We start from the raw sequence: 13,370 nt of genomic DNA, 5'->3' as shown, positions 1-13,370 counted from the left end.
ATGCCATTGGAAACTATATTGATTACTGCTACTGCTTTGAAGTGTACAGCGGGACTCCCACCTCGATGATTGAGGAAGATTCAAGCACGTGAATCTATGAAAGATACTCCAATACTGGAGAATTAATCAATCCTAAATTGTCCACCTTCGACATTGCAGAGCTAGACCACCACTTACGGAGTTAGAATTACTGTAGGCTGTGCAGGGTATGACCTCGGAAAAAGCTCTGAGACCTGTTTTCGCTTGGAGTTTAAAAAAAATAATGTTTCCTGCCTTGCACGACTGTTGCTCGTGATGTTTGGAGAGGCTTTGCAAACTAGGTTGCCAGAGATTTATGCAGAAAATTGCAAAAAACACAGTTGATGGACAGAATGTAGAACAATGTCATACATTCACCCCAGTACAAGGATCTGGGCCTAAATCCATCGTTTTTTTGCACTCCACCCACCCTGGGTTAGACACTGGCTATATGCAAATCAGCTCTGACCCTGTGCCTCATGGGAACAGTCCAGTCCGAACTACCAAGCCATGTCTTTCCCAGACCGGAATCAAGCATCCAAGGACCGGTTTCTGGCTATCAGCCTTCATCAGCCTGGATAGCTTGACTCCAGTGGTGTGGAGAGCCTGGGACTCACGTCGGGGCATGCCCAGCCCACTCGGGGTGAAATTGCAAAAAACACAGTTGATGGACAGAATGTAGAACAATGTCATACATTCACCCCAGTACAAGGATCTGGGCCTAAATCCATCGTTTATTTGCACTCCACACCACCCTGGGTTAGACACTGGCTATATGCAAATCAGCTCTGACCCTGTGCCTCATGGGAACAGTCCAGTCCGAACTACCAAGCCATGTCTTTCCCAGACCGGAATCAAGCATCCAAGGACCGGTTTCTGGCTATCAGCCTTCATCAGCCTGGATAGCTTGACTCCAGTGGTGTGGAGAGCCTGGGACTCACGTCTGAGCATGCCCAGCCCACTCGGGGTAAAATTGCAAAAAACACAGTTAATGGACAAAGAGATTTATGCAGGGCTACTGTCACAGTCCTTCCCAAGCTGAATAAGTCATTGATGGAATGTGCCTCATACAGGCTGATTTCCTTAATAAATGTTGAAATGAAAGTAACTGTAAAAGCACAAGACAACATATTAGAGCAGGAAGTGGGTTTCTTGGTTAGACAGGGCATACACGTGCTCCTGCCCAAAAGGGGGACTAAGCACCACATTCTCAGGCTACAGGTGGCTTTAAAGCACTGGGAGGAGCTGGCGGAACCAACAGCCCTGCATTGTACTGGATTTTGAAAAGGCCTTCGATTCATTTGAGTGGTATTTTCTTCACCAGGTATTGGGAGGCATGAATTTGGGCTCATACTTCAAACATTGTCTCGCGTTGTTCTGCTCCCCTTAGGCAAGAGTTCGGGTTAACAGAATTGAGTCCCACAAATTTCAGATAGATTGCTGTACCCAACTTCTCTAATTTTTGCCCTAACGATGGAGGAGTTGACCAAATGGATAGGGAGAGAAGCCTACGTATAAGGGCATATCTTGAAACAATGGTTTTGAAGACTATCTTGCTATATGTGGACAACTTCATATTTCATGGACATTACACTACCTACATTGATGCATATTTTAAAAATATATGGGGAGATCTCAGGGTGAATTGGGAAAAATCTCAGGCAGTCCCACAGGTTGGGGATACAGAAAGGGGGATTAGCAGTATACCACATATTCAGGCGCAGCAGGGTAGATTTCAGTACTTGTGAATACATAGTTCAACAGACCAACAAGAATGCTGGGACCTGAATATAATTCTGCTAACCTGTAAGATCACATGGCACCTGGGGTAAAGGGCCATCGGAGAAGGAGGTAGGCACTTTTCAAAATGATAGCCTTGCCCATGCTCTTATACAACTTGCAGAATTACCCATTTAGAATTCCCCAGAATTGTTTTTCAACATACAATCCTCCTTGAATGCTTATTTGTGTACGAGATCTACGCCCAGGGTTGCGCATCAGAAGTGCATACAATCTACCAGCAGATTAGGTAGAGTGGACATCAAATTAAATAACTGGGCCTCACACCTCCTCGTCACCAATGACTGGCTTTTTTAAGGTTAGGAGTGATCCAGCATTTAGACTGGAGATTGAGTCCTTGTGTGGGAACAGGCTGTGGTCCATGTTCTATGACTCAATGAGTCTGGCTTTGTTACTGGCAGTGATTTTGATAACTCTGGAGTGCTGGCACAGGGCACTTAGGTGGATAGACTGGGAAAAGACGTTGGCAAAGGAGACACCGTTGTGGCAGGGAACATGGATTTCAGAGGTAACACACCGGGGAGGGAAGGTTTGGCACCAGGGATAGGACAGAATAGGGATCACAAAGTTAGGGTGCATATGGTCAGTAAATCATATGCTATTGTAGGGGCAAATGACAGAAGAATTCAGAATGTGTAGATCACAGCTTTTCGTATATCTGCAATTAAGACATGCCTTGGAAGGATACAAAGACAAACTATGTCTCATTCCAGATTGCAGTCCCCTGGAATCGAAACTCTCCATGGATATGATAACAGAGAAGGGGGTCTCTAAAACCTATAAATCCCTGGTGATCAATAGGCCTGACCATTTCGCATCCTATGGTTGAGATGAGAGCAGAATCAGGGAGAAATGGACAAAGAAGACGGGGTAACATATAATCCAGTTTAAATATTTCCACAGGTTGGACTATATCCCCGAAAGACTTTAGAAAATGGGGAGGTGCACTGGTCTGGAATGCCTGAGGTGTGGCTTAGACACAGGCACACTCTTGCACATAGTATGGGAGTGTCGCATAATTCAAAGATACTGGGCCCTGTTTTAGGCACTTTGGAAGTGGTTATTGGTTTCTCGTTGGACAGAGATCCCAAAATGCAGTTGTTGGGCATGTTTCTGGGATGGTATGGTCAAGCAGGTCAAAAAATGTTCGTAGATATAGGATGCATGGTTGCTAAAAGGGTTATTGCCCTTTATTGGCACTCTGCAACACCCCCTACCTGTTCTGATTGCTTGAGGAAAATAGATTACATTGCACTTGCGGAAGAGACCAATTACAAGGCACAGAGGTCTCCACAACCAGGGCAGAATCTCCTCAATGAGAATTCTCATTGAGGAGATTACGATATCCGAGAGTGGAGACCATCTGGCACAATTGCGGAGGCCCTTTGAGAATAAGGCCCCCATGACTTAACCAGGTTGGATCCCACAGGGTCCTGAAAATCTTTACGTTCTTACCATAGAAAGAAAGCTTCTGAGAACTTTTAATATTACGGTTGATTAATGTGCCTAGTGTGACACTTCAGTGCAAGGTTGATAAGTTTGGTGGAGGTTTTTATGATGGAGTTATTTATCATTGACAATTATTCTTGTATCTGTACTGTAAATCCAATAAGTAGAACTTGAACACAATTTTTTTTTAAATTAGAAGTGTGAAAGTTCCCTTGCTTTGAGGTCTTACTCATGAGGACCATAAAAAGAACTGGGTCTCTTTGGCAACTGCCAGTAAAGTGCAACATAGGTAGTGGAAATTATTGGAATCTTATAGAGAAGGGCACTTTTCTCAGCTTTCAATGGAAGTCTGTCAAAGCTATATTTTTTCCTTTCCTTTCATAAATTTCATATATCTTTCTGGTACAAAACATGCTGCAATGCAGATTCGAAACTGCTCATTAAAGTGCATCAATGGATTTCCAGGAAAAAAACGTAGCCCCGATAAGCTATTTCAGGGTGTCATTCAACATAAGGACAGATAGAAGCCGACACACTGAGTGATATTTCAATATGCACCAGAGTCCACGTACTCAGTGGGGCTACAACACCTCTTCACCCTGGGCCTTGCTCTGTCCTCGGGTATTTATGCACACCCATTTAGTAATTCCCAGCATGGTTGCATGGGACCTAAGCTCAGCTTCAGTCCATGCTGAGGACTCCAGATCATTCCATACCAGAAATTCCACTGGGATTGAGGAGGAAACCACTACCAGTTTCAGGCCAGTAACCCCTTCCCATTCTAAGAACACCATCACCATGGGATGGACCTTAGTAACATTATCAGCATTGGTGACTGGATACATCTGTCTAGTTAGGTACTGTCCTGGAGAAAACAGATTTTCTGTCACCATGCTGACACTTACCTGTATCTCACAGGGCTTCTACCCTAATCCCATTAATCAAGGGATGCTGTTCGCATTTTTCCATATTAGTAGTTTAAACAACTAAGTTTGCAAGGTCTACCCCACCCTCTGAGACTAGTGCAGGTTCTGTGTGCACTCTGATTTGCTTAGGGCACACTAGGGATCCCACCTGGAGACTTGCTATGCCAGTGCTAACTGGAAAAGTATTAGGGGGATTTCTCTAATACATGCAGAGTCTCCAGGTCGGTGTCCAGTCTGTTTACAGTTGTGAAACCCTGTCTTTTTGGGATCCCAATTATTACCTTGGTACTCAGTTTTTGGTTGTGAAGATATTTGGGGCCCACCCTCTTTAGCAGGTTGTTGGGGGCCTTTAGAAGACGCTTTACTTTATCCTTAGGATGTTAGCCCTCTTTCCCCTGAGGAGGTTTAGTAACCCCTATCTTTTGGTCACCCCCACCAGTCGTAGTTTTGGTCACCCTAGTCTTGACCTAGTAGTCTGCCTTCTTTCCCAATTCTAGTGGAAAAGTTGGACCTAGATCTACCAAGTAGTGGTGCAATGTTTCAGAAAGAAAGCTACTCAACAGATGTTCTTTCATAATTAAATTATACAGACCATCATAAACTTGCACCTGGCTTCCTTTCAACCAACCACCTAGTGTATTTACTGAAATCAACCCAGGACTGATTCAAGGTTTTTTGAGTCCCCCCTGAACGTAATCCTGTGCTCTTCAGTGGTGAGTCAAAATCTCTCAATCAGGGTACCCTTCATGTGGTCATAGGACTCCGACCTCTGCCTTGTTCAGTGTCAAGAGTCTATTCCTGCACTTACCAGAGAACAGTTCCCAAAGAAGAGAGCCCCAATACTTCTGGCTGACCTTCCTCATGCAACATCTCTCTTAAAAGCTGCAAATCATTTTGTGATGTCATCACTTTCTGCATATTTTGGGACAATCCTTTGGGAATAATATGGGCAAAGGTTTCCCTCTGTCCCTAGGTATTATGTTGCTGGCACCATTTATGAGTGCTAAGCCCAGGTCTGCTCTTTCTATGTCCAATATACTGTCCTGCAGGGCTATTCTGATGGCCAATCTCTCAAGAAGGATCTCTTCCTCCGTGAAATCTTTAGTGTACCTTGAGCGACCTAAGGCATCCTCATTAGAGGCAGGGGCCCTTGGCAAATTAGGTCGGTTGTAGGGTTGAGTCGCTCCTTCAAGTGGGGGATATGTCTGGGTCATCCTCCTCACTCGTTCCACCTTGGTTCTGAGGGTCAGCGGCCTTCTCCGAAGGATTGGCCAGCTCATATTCTGCCAACAGCTTCTGAAGGGTTGCAGTGGTAGGGTGTGAGCCAGTTTTTATTTTGTACCCTTTGCAGATGGTCCTTAACTGAGTGTATTTCAGCTGCACGTAAAGGGTAAGGTCGAGCTCCTTAGCCACATCCCCTGTGGTACTCATCATCACGCTAAAGTTGGCACCTATTAAGAGCTAAAACGCAAAGTCGAAGATCCCACCGTTGCCACGAATGTAGGAGGGTGGCTCTCTATATAGTGTACTAAAAAGAAGCACACTGTGCAGAGGTTCCAGTGGGTTCCACATTGGCTTATCGGGGCTAAAGTAAAGAATACTAACACTCTCTTTTTTGGTAGTGTTGATGAGCAGTTAGGCTTATCAGCAGAACGTGGTTCAAAGATTTGTTGTACTCACAGAGGCAATAAAAGAGATACACACTCAAAGAATAAACCCAAGACCAAATTTGAAAAATAACACTTATTTTTATATATGTTTAAAAACCAATAACTGTTCAAAGGTAAGTAGTGTTTTTAATAGCAATGAGTACAGGTAAGTAAAGGTTCTAAAGTTATGCGCCTTTACACACAATGCAATTCTATGGAAGGAAAAGTCAGAGTTGCATAAAGGCAGGTACAGTCAGTTTCAGGGGTTCCCCTTCAGGGTTCGGAGTTGTAGTGGATAAGGTCCAAAGTTCTACCAGAAGTTCTTCATGAACTGCCTTGGTTCTACCAGGACCAGGGTGCTGGTAAAGTTGGCAGCTGGCACGCTACAGAGAAGGGGGGCCACCCAAAAAAAGTTTGCATAAGGGGACTTGAGGACAAGGCTGAGAGCTCCCAAACGGGGCTTTGGGTTGTGAGGGGTATTGGAGCAAGGGGGCACTGCTGGATCGTCAGGAATTGGGCCTGGCAGCACGAGTGCAGAGTCGTTAGGTCGGCTGGGCCGGGTGCACAAAGATGCTCCTCGCAGTCCTGGACAAACAGCTGGCAGGGGCCAAATAAAGGCAGCTGGGCCACTCACAAAGTGAGTCTCAGTGATGCTGATGTCTCTCAAAGGCTGTTTGGTCCTGGTGCTCTGGGAATTCGAACTGGGCTTTCACTGTTGGTGTTTGGTGCAGGGCATCCGGTACCCCAGGGGTTGGTGCTGCATGGCTCTTGTTGGTCCTGGTGTCTTCACACCCATTGAGGAGACAGATATGACCTTCCAGAGGATAAGTACCTTCTCCTGGTCGCACCGGATGTCCTCAGTTCTACTGCAGTTCTCACCAGGCAGTGACTATTCTTCGTCCTTTTTCTCTTGAGCCATCAAATCTGAGTTCTTGGGTTCAGGGGTGCATTCTAACTACTCAATTTAGGGGGGTTTGAGGGGAATGACAAGTATTAGCAAATGGGCTACCTACCATTAAGGTGTCAAAACCCTCTATATGACCACTTCCTGTGAGAAGTGCGCATAGTCCTGAATCTAGAATGCTAATTCTGTCCAAAACAAGATGGCAGAATCTGAAAAGTGGAGTTCACATCAGCTGGCTCGCCCTAGGGGTGGTGCTAGCTGAATGTGGGCACACCTCCCAATCTTACTAATTTTCCCGCCTGTCTTGTAGACAAAAGTGGGAGCAGGACAGAGGGTGAGCATCTCCCCTATGTGGAGAGGCCTGGGTCGCATACCAAAGCTTCCCACCCTGGAATGCACATCCTGCGTGGACGAGGTGAGAACACCTCCGCCCGGGGCAGGCTTTGTTCCTGGCCTCTGAGAGTGAAGGCTCTCACCTCAGGAGGTCAGAAACATGTGTATGGTGGCTGGCTAGTCAAGACGAGTCAGTCAACATACTACTAGTCGATAGGTTTTCTATTCTATTCTATTCTATAGTTTTGATAAAGCGCAAACAGCTGCCCCAGCGAAGAGGCGTCCCGGCGCTAGGGAAAAAAACCACAGACTCCAGCCTAAGCGAGAAAGTGAGGGAAGGAGATGAACTAGGAAGAGGGGAACAGGGGACATCTCTAAGGTGCCCTTCTGGGTGCATTGCTTAATAAATCCGCCACTGGTATTAGTGTAGGTTTATCAAGATGAGGTGTTCGGTACCAAACACCTGGGGTACAGTGAAGCCAATATGTAGCTGGGGAACTCATAATCACGAGTTTCGAGTCCATGTACTTGTCATGGCTTCCCTGAGCACTTGTAATATCTAAGTTCTGCTTAAATACCACCAGGACACATCCACTAATGTAAATATGCTCACATAAGGGATTAGTGCCCTCTGCCTTTGGGCTGGAAGGCCTGTTACAGGGGTGACTTATCTAGACCACATGCAGTGCTTTGCTGGCATGGCACACAGGGGTGTGTGCCATGTCGACTCATTGTTTTTTTCTGCATCAAGACAAGCAGGTTGCAATAGCAGTTTGCATGAGCTCGGTGAGAGGCTCCTTAGGGTGGCACAATTTGTGTGACAGCCCTTAGGGACCATCTTCAGTTTCAAGGCCCTAGGTTCCATTTACTAGGGACTTACAGGGATCCTAAAGGGGTGCCAATTGTGGGACAATGGTATAGTTTAAAGAAAGAACACTTGTACTGGGGAACTGGTTAGCAGGAACCCAGTACAATTTCAGTCACATTTGCACCAGATACCAGGCAAAAAGTGGAGGTAAACTTGTGAAAAGGGGCACTTTCGTACTTAATTCAAAACTGCATTATCAAATGTCAATACTTTTGCCACTCATTAACTTAAATAAAGGATTTCTCTACTTTTCCACTGATATATAATTTCATGTCTATGTACAATCATTACACATACATAAACCGGTAAAACAGTTTGGTCCTCTGCTATCCATTAGCATTTCATCACTGGTATCAAAGTTACATGTACGGAATACAATATCCATTTTTTCAGCCATATATCTTACTATAATAAGGGAGAATATCATAACAGGTAGAAGACAAAGATACAAGTGCCCCTTGCTCTTGAAAACACCAAGTACATTAGTACAGATATTTAAACAATCTGTTTGTAGGTAGATACAGATGATATATTATAGTACAATCAGTTTATACAATTCTCTCCCTGCATGTAACTGGTAAAAAATTGTTTAGGATTGTTTAATACCGAAATAAAAACTTCTGACAAGTTTCGTTCAAAATAAAACAGACATGCCACATTGCAGAAGGAGAAGCATATGTAACAGCACACGCTATCAATCATGGGGGCAGACTCCAGATTAAAATCGCGTCTCCCAATCCTGCAGGGTGGGGTACTGAAGAGGTTTTAAGACTGATCCAATCTAGTTTACCAACAAAAACTCCAATGGCCCTGGATGAAATTTAATTCTGCTTGATAAACCTTAAGTGGTTGCACTTCCAAGGTGCTTATGAGAGGCAAAAGGATTGAGATTAATAGCGGGAGGAGGGTAACAGGGAGGATCACTACATGTGTTGTTTCAAGGAATTTATTCTAAGCAGGATGAGGCTCTCATTCAACGTTCACAGATTCACTCTGGGAAGTCAACAATCAGTTTCGTCTGTGTCAGGTGGAAAATAAGAAAATAACTTTAGGGGTATATTTGGTAGCAAGCAGATTGCCCGCTGAGTATTACTACTGTCCTATAAGCATAGATTGAAACTTTTAAAGGCATTAATAGAAAAACTTAGACACTAACAAACCAAATGTAAACTATTACCCAAAGAGTGGAGTAAGACATACTTGAAGCGTTCTGGGGTAAGAAAATTCAGGAGGTGGAACAGTTCTTCTAGGTTGTTCTGCAACGGTGTCCCAGTAAGGAGTAATTTGTGGTCGATTTTGTACCCATTAAGTATTCTGAAAAACTGAAATAAGCAGCCATATCTCATTAAGACCATAATATCAATAGCAAACAATGCCCAGTATGCAAAGAACAGCTCACTTTCTAGGACAATAGTTTGGCAACATGGACATCTACGAAAGCTTCACATGCTTATTAGAACATTACCCACATCATTCATTGCAGGGATGTAAAGCATCTCAGAACACTCTAAAAACCATTTTAATTACTTTGGTGTAGTTAGCAAAATATTTTTTGTCTAGCGTATTGAAGAAATCAGGGCTGAGGTCAAAGGAGTTGAGGGTTCCAAGTTTGCTAAGAATTCTAAAGAATCACTCCCAGTACTGTTTCATGAACATTCAATATGTGGGACTGAAGGAGCTGCAGCGTAATAGAATGTTATTTTAAATCTTCACATAGCTAGGATGTAATGTCTTTCTACAGCATTGAGATAATACATAACAACCTATTGTACAATAATGTAAGCCTCTCTCTGCATCAACTGCAGATTTATCATATGACTTTATGTGGGGTTGTGGGAGTTCAACAATCAGCTGACAGGACTGCAAATACGTTAATGCTCAGCAAACTTTGTTGCCATTGCCTGTGCAATCTGTGAGATGGAGAAGAAATGCAGACTTGGTATTGGCACTTGCTGTATGGTGGAGGTGAAGGATTAGTTACTTACCTGTAATCCTAGTTCTCTTCCAGGGGTATACTCATCAAAGTCATAAGCACTGAATAGTCCCGCCCACGTGCGGGACCCCGGAGCAATAGCCAATAATATGCATATATCTACATATATATATAAATACATATAAATACGCATAAAATAACCATATATATATATATAGATAATATGCATATACATATACATATGCAGCCCAATATACACCATACTACGCTCAAAAACTGCCATTATTGCCTGTAAAATCTTTACATTTGCTAAATAAAGACATATAAATTACATTATATGATAATGCAAAGAAGAAAACACTGCCCTGGTTTTCTTTGAAACACACAACCTTTATTTTCAAAGGTAAAACAGGCAGGATCATAGAGGCAGCTTTAGCCTAGATAGGCTGCATAGTAACAACAGAAAAATCTGGCGCCCTGCCTTTAAGACCTCTGTGAGCCTCCAGGCTCCCATCATGCACCACAGGTGACAGTTAGGTCAGTTCTTTTGGACGGCGTATAACAGTGTGATATCCGCATGGGTAACATGTAAAATAGACAGCTCTGGTATTCGTCCGGGGAGGAGGGTGGGTTGCTTATGACTTTGATGAGTATACCCCTGGAAGAGAACTAGGATTACAGGTAAGTAACTAATCCTTCTCTTCCAGGGGAAACTCATCAATAGTCATAAGCACTGAATAGAGTAGCAAGCCCATCCCATACCCTGCGGACGAATACCAGACTCTCTAAACAGTATACTAATATATATATTACCCAAACAAATTCCTCAGGGATGCCTGACCAACTTGAGCATCCGCCTGAGTATCAGAATCAAGGCAGTAATGGCGAGCAAAGGTATGAACCGAACGCCACGTAGCTGCCTTACAAATTTCATGAACAGGAACATTTTTAAGCATTGCTATAGTAGCAGCCTTTCTTCTAGTGGAATGCGCTCCCGGTTTGCCCGGGAGCTGTTTCCGTGACAACTGATAAGATAACATAGGGCATGACACAATCCATCTAGAAATGGACCTCTTAGACGCAGGCAAGCCCGTATTGAGAGGACCGTAGTTCACAAACAAATGATCAGTCTTTCTAACACTCTTAGTTTTATCAAGATAAAACTTCAAAACTCTTTTTAAATCCAAAGAGTGTAGAGCTTTTTCAGCTGGAGTGTTCGGATTAGCAAAAAACGTAGGCAGTGTAACTGACTGGTTAATGTGAAAATCCGAGACTACTTTAGGAAGGAATCTTGGATGAGTCCGAAGCACCACTCTATTCGCATGGAAAATGAGATAGGGTTCTGTAGCACAAAAGGCCTGAATCTCGCTCACCCTGCGCGCAGACGTGATAGCTACAAGGAAGGACACCTTCCACGACAGATGTTGAAGGGAGGCCTTATGAATAGGTTCGAATAGAGGACCCATCAATTTAGACAAAACCACATTAAGCTCCCAAGGAGGAGAGAGAGCCCTCACGGGAGGATACACTTTCTTGAGACCCTCCAGAAAATCCTTCACAACTGGCATTTGAAAGAAAGAAACCTGGGTAGGGGACTTTCGATATGCTGTTATTGCTGCCAGATGGACCTTTATAGAGGAATATTGTAAACCTGCTTTGGCCAAAGAAAGTAAGTATGGTAACAGTACCTGTTCCTGACCTCAAATAGGGTCATGACCTTCAGCAGCAACCACATGAAAAACCGCTTCCACTTGAAAGCATACGACTTTCTTGTAGAAGCTCTTCTCGCCTCTCTTAAAATGTGCATACAGTCCTGCGAGAGGCCTAGATGTCCATACTGGACGAACTCAGGAGCCATACTGCTAGCTTCAGGGACGGCAGGTTGGGATGGAACACCCTGCCGTTCTCTCTGGTCAGCAGATCCGGATAGCAAGGAAGCCTCCTGTGCGGTACTTTAGATAGATACAGGAGATCCGGGTACTACCATTGGCGAGGCCAATCCGGAGCCACCAGGATCATGTCTGTCTTGGACTTGTACAGCTTCTTGATCACCAAGGGAATGAGTGGAATCGGTGGAAAAGCGTAGAGTAATGTCTCTGACCAGTCCATCCATAGAGTATTCCCCTTGGACCCTCGTTGTGGGTACCTGGATGCGAAGACGCGGAATTTTGCGTTTTCGGCGTCCGCAAAGAGATCGATTTCTGGTGACCCCCAGGCCTGGAAGACATCTCTTATCACTTCGTCTTTTAAGACCCAGTCGTGTGCTTCTGCGAAGTGTCTGCTTAGGTCGTCTGCTTGGATGTTGAGGACACCCGGCAGATGGACAGCTGAAATTTTCATACCCCGAGCCAGAAGCCACTTCGAGATTGCTTGCGCTTCTAGCGACAGAGGTCTGGATCTCGTTCCGCCCTGCTTGTTCAGATAGTACATCGTTGTTGTGTTGTCTGTTTGAACAAGCAGGGAGGATGTCTTGATCGCGGGAAAGAAAGCCTTGAGAGCTAGATGGACAGCTCTGAGTTCCAACATGTTTATATGATACAGTCTTTCTTTCTCTGACCACACTCCTTGAACTTGAAGCGACCCCAGATGGGCGCGCCATCCCTGAAGCGACGCATCTGTCGCCAGCGATCGTCTGGGCATGTCCTCTTGGAAAGGAACTCCCACTACCAGATGACTCCGCTGCATCCACCATCAAATGGAGATCCGCACTGACAGGTCTCATGTGCAGCCTGGCGTTCGGAATGAGGAAAATACAAGACGCCATGGACCCTAGCAGAGACGAGATCTGCATGGCCGTTGGTTGAGGAATCTTTAGTAAAGTTTGACACTTGAGGAGAACGGAGGATAGTTTCTCCTCCGAAGGATACGCTTTTGCGTCCAGAAGTGCGCCCAGATAGTGTATCCTCTGCGTGGGAATGAGCATAGACTTTTTGAAGTTTACGTGTAGACCAAGCCTCCGCAGCTGATGTATGCAGAATGTGAGATGTTGCTGAAACAGAATCGGAGACGCACTCTTTAGCAGCCAATCGTCTAGATAGGGATAGACGAAAATGTGTCTCTTCCTTAGGAAAGCCGCTACGACTGCCATACACTTTGAGAAGGTGCGAGGAGCTGACTTTAGCCCGAAGGGCAAGACTGTGAACTGGTAATGGCTGGTTTGTATGCAAAACATTAGAAACTTCCGATGCTTTGGGGCGATGGGGATGTGAAAATAAGCATCTTGAAGATCTATGGAGCACATCCAATCCCCTTGATGCAACAGTGGAATTATTTGATGTAACGCCAGCATTCTGAACTTTTCTCGCCGAATGAATTGATTGAGGCGCCTGAGATCTAGTATGGGCCTGAACTCCTTGTTTGGACCTTTCTTTGGAACAAGAAAATATCGGGAGTAAATGCCTTGTCGACGCTGTGTCCTCGGGACCTCCTCGATGGCCTTCTTTAGGATTAATGCAGACACCTCTTGCTTCAAAAGATGAAGTCGATGGAT

At 44.6% G+C, this 13,370-nt stretch overlaps 1 protein-coding gene across 8 annotated transcripts in view; it reads right to left on the bottom strand.

The window, feature by feature from the left end:
* Positions 1–13,370, bottom strand: part of CHD3 (chromodomain helicase DNA binding protein 3) — a 1,139,027-nt gene that overhangs the window by 582,680 nt on the left and 542,977 nt on the right. For all 8 annotated transcript variants that reach the window (XM_078670235.1, XM_078670239.1, XM_078670240.1 and 5 more), the window contains exon 17: positions 9,148–9,269. In XM_078670235.1, coding sequence (XP_078526361.1) covers positions 9,148–9,269 — 122 coding nt within the window. The remainder of the gene's footprint in view (positions 1–9,147; positions 9,270–13,370) is intronic.

This window comes from Lissotriton helveticus, chromosome 12, assembly GCF_964261635.1.
Source record: "Lissotriton helveticus chromosome 12, aLisHel1.1, whole genome shotgun sequence".
NCBI classification, from domain to species: Eukaryota; Metazoa; Chordata; class Amphibia; order Caudata; family Salamandridae; genus Lissotriton; species Lissotriton helveticus.
Note: the sequence above shows the minus strand (reverse complement) of the source record. Positions and strands in the feature narration are given on the sequence as shown.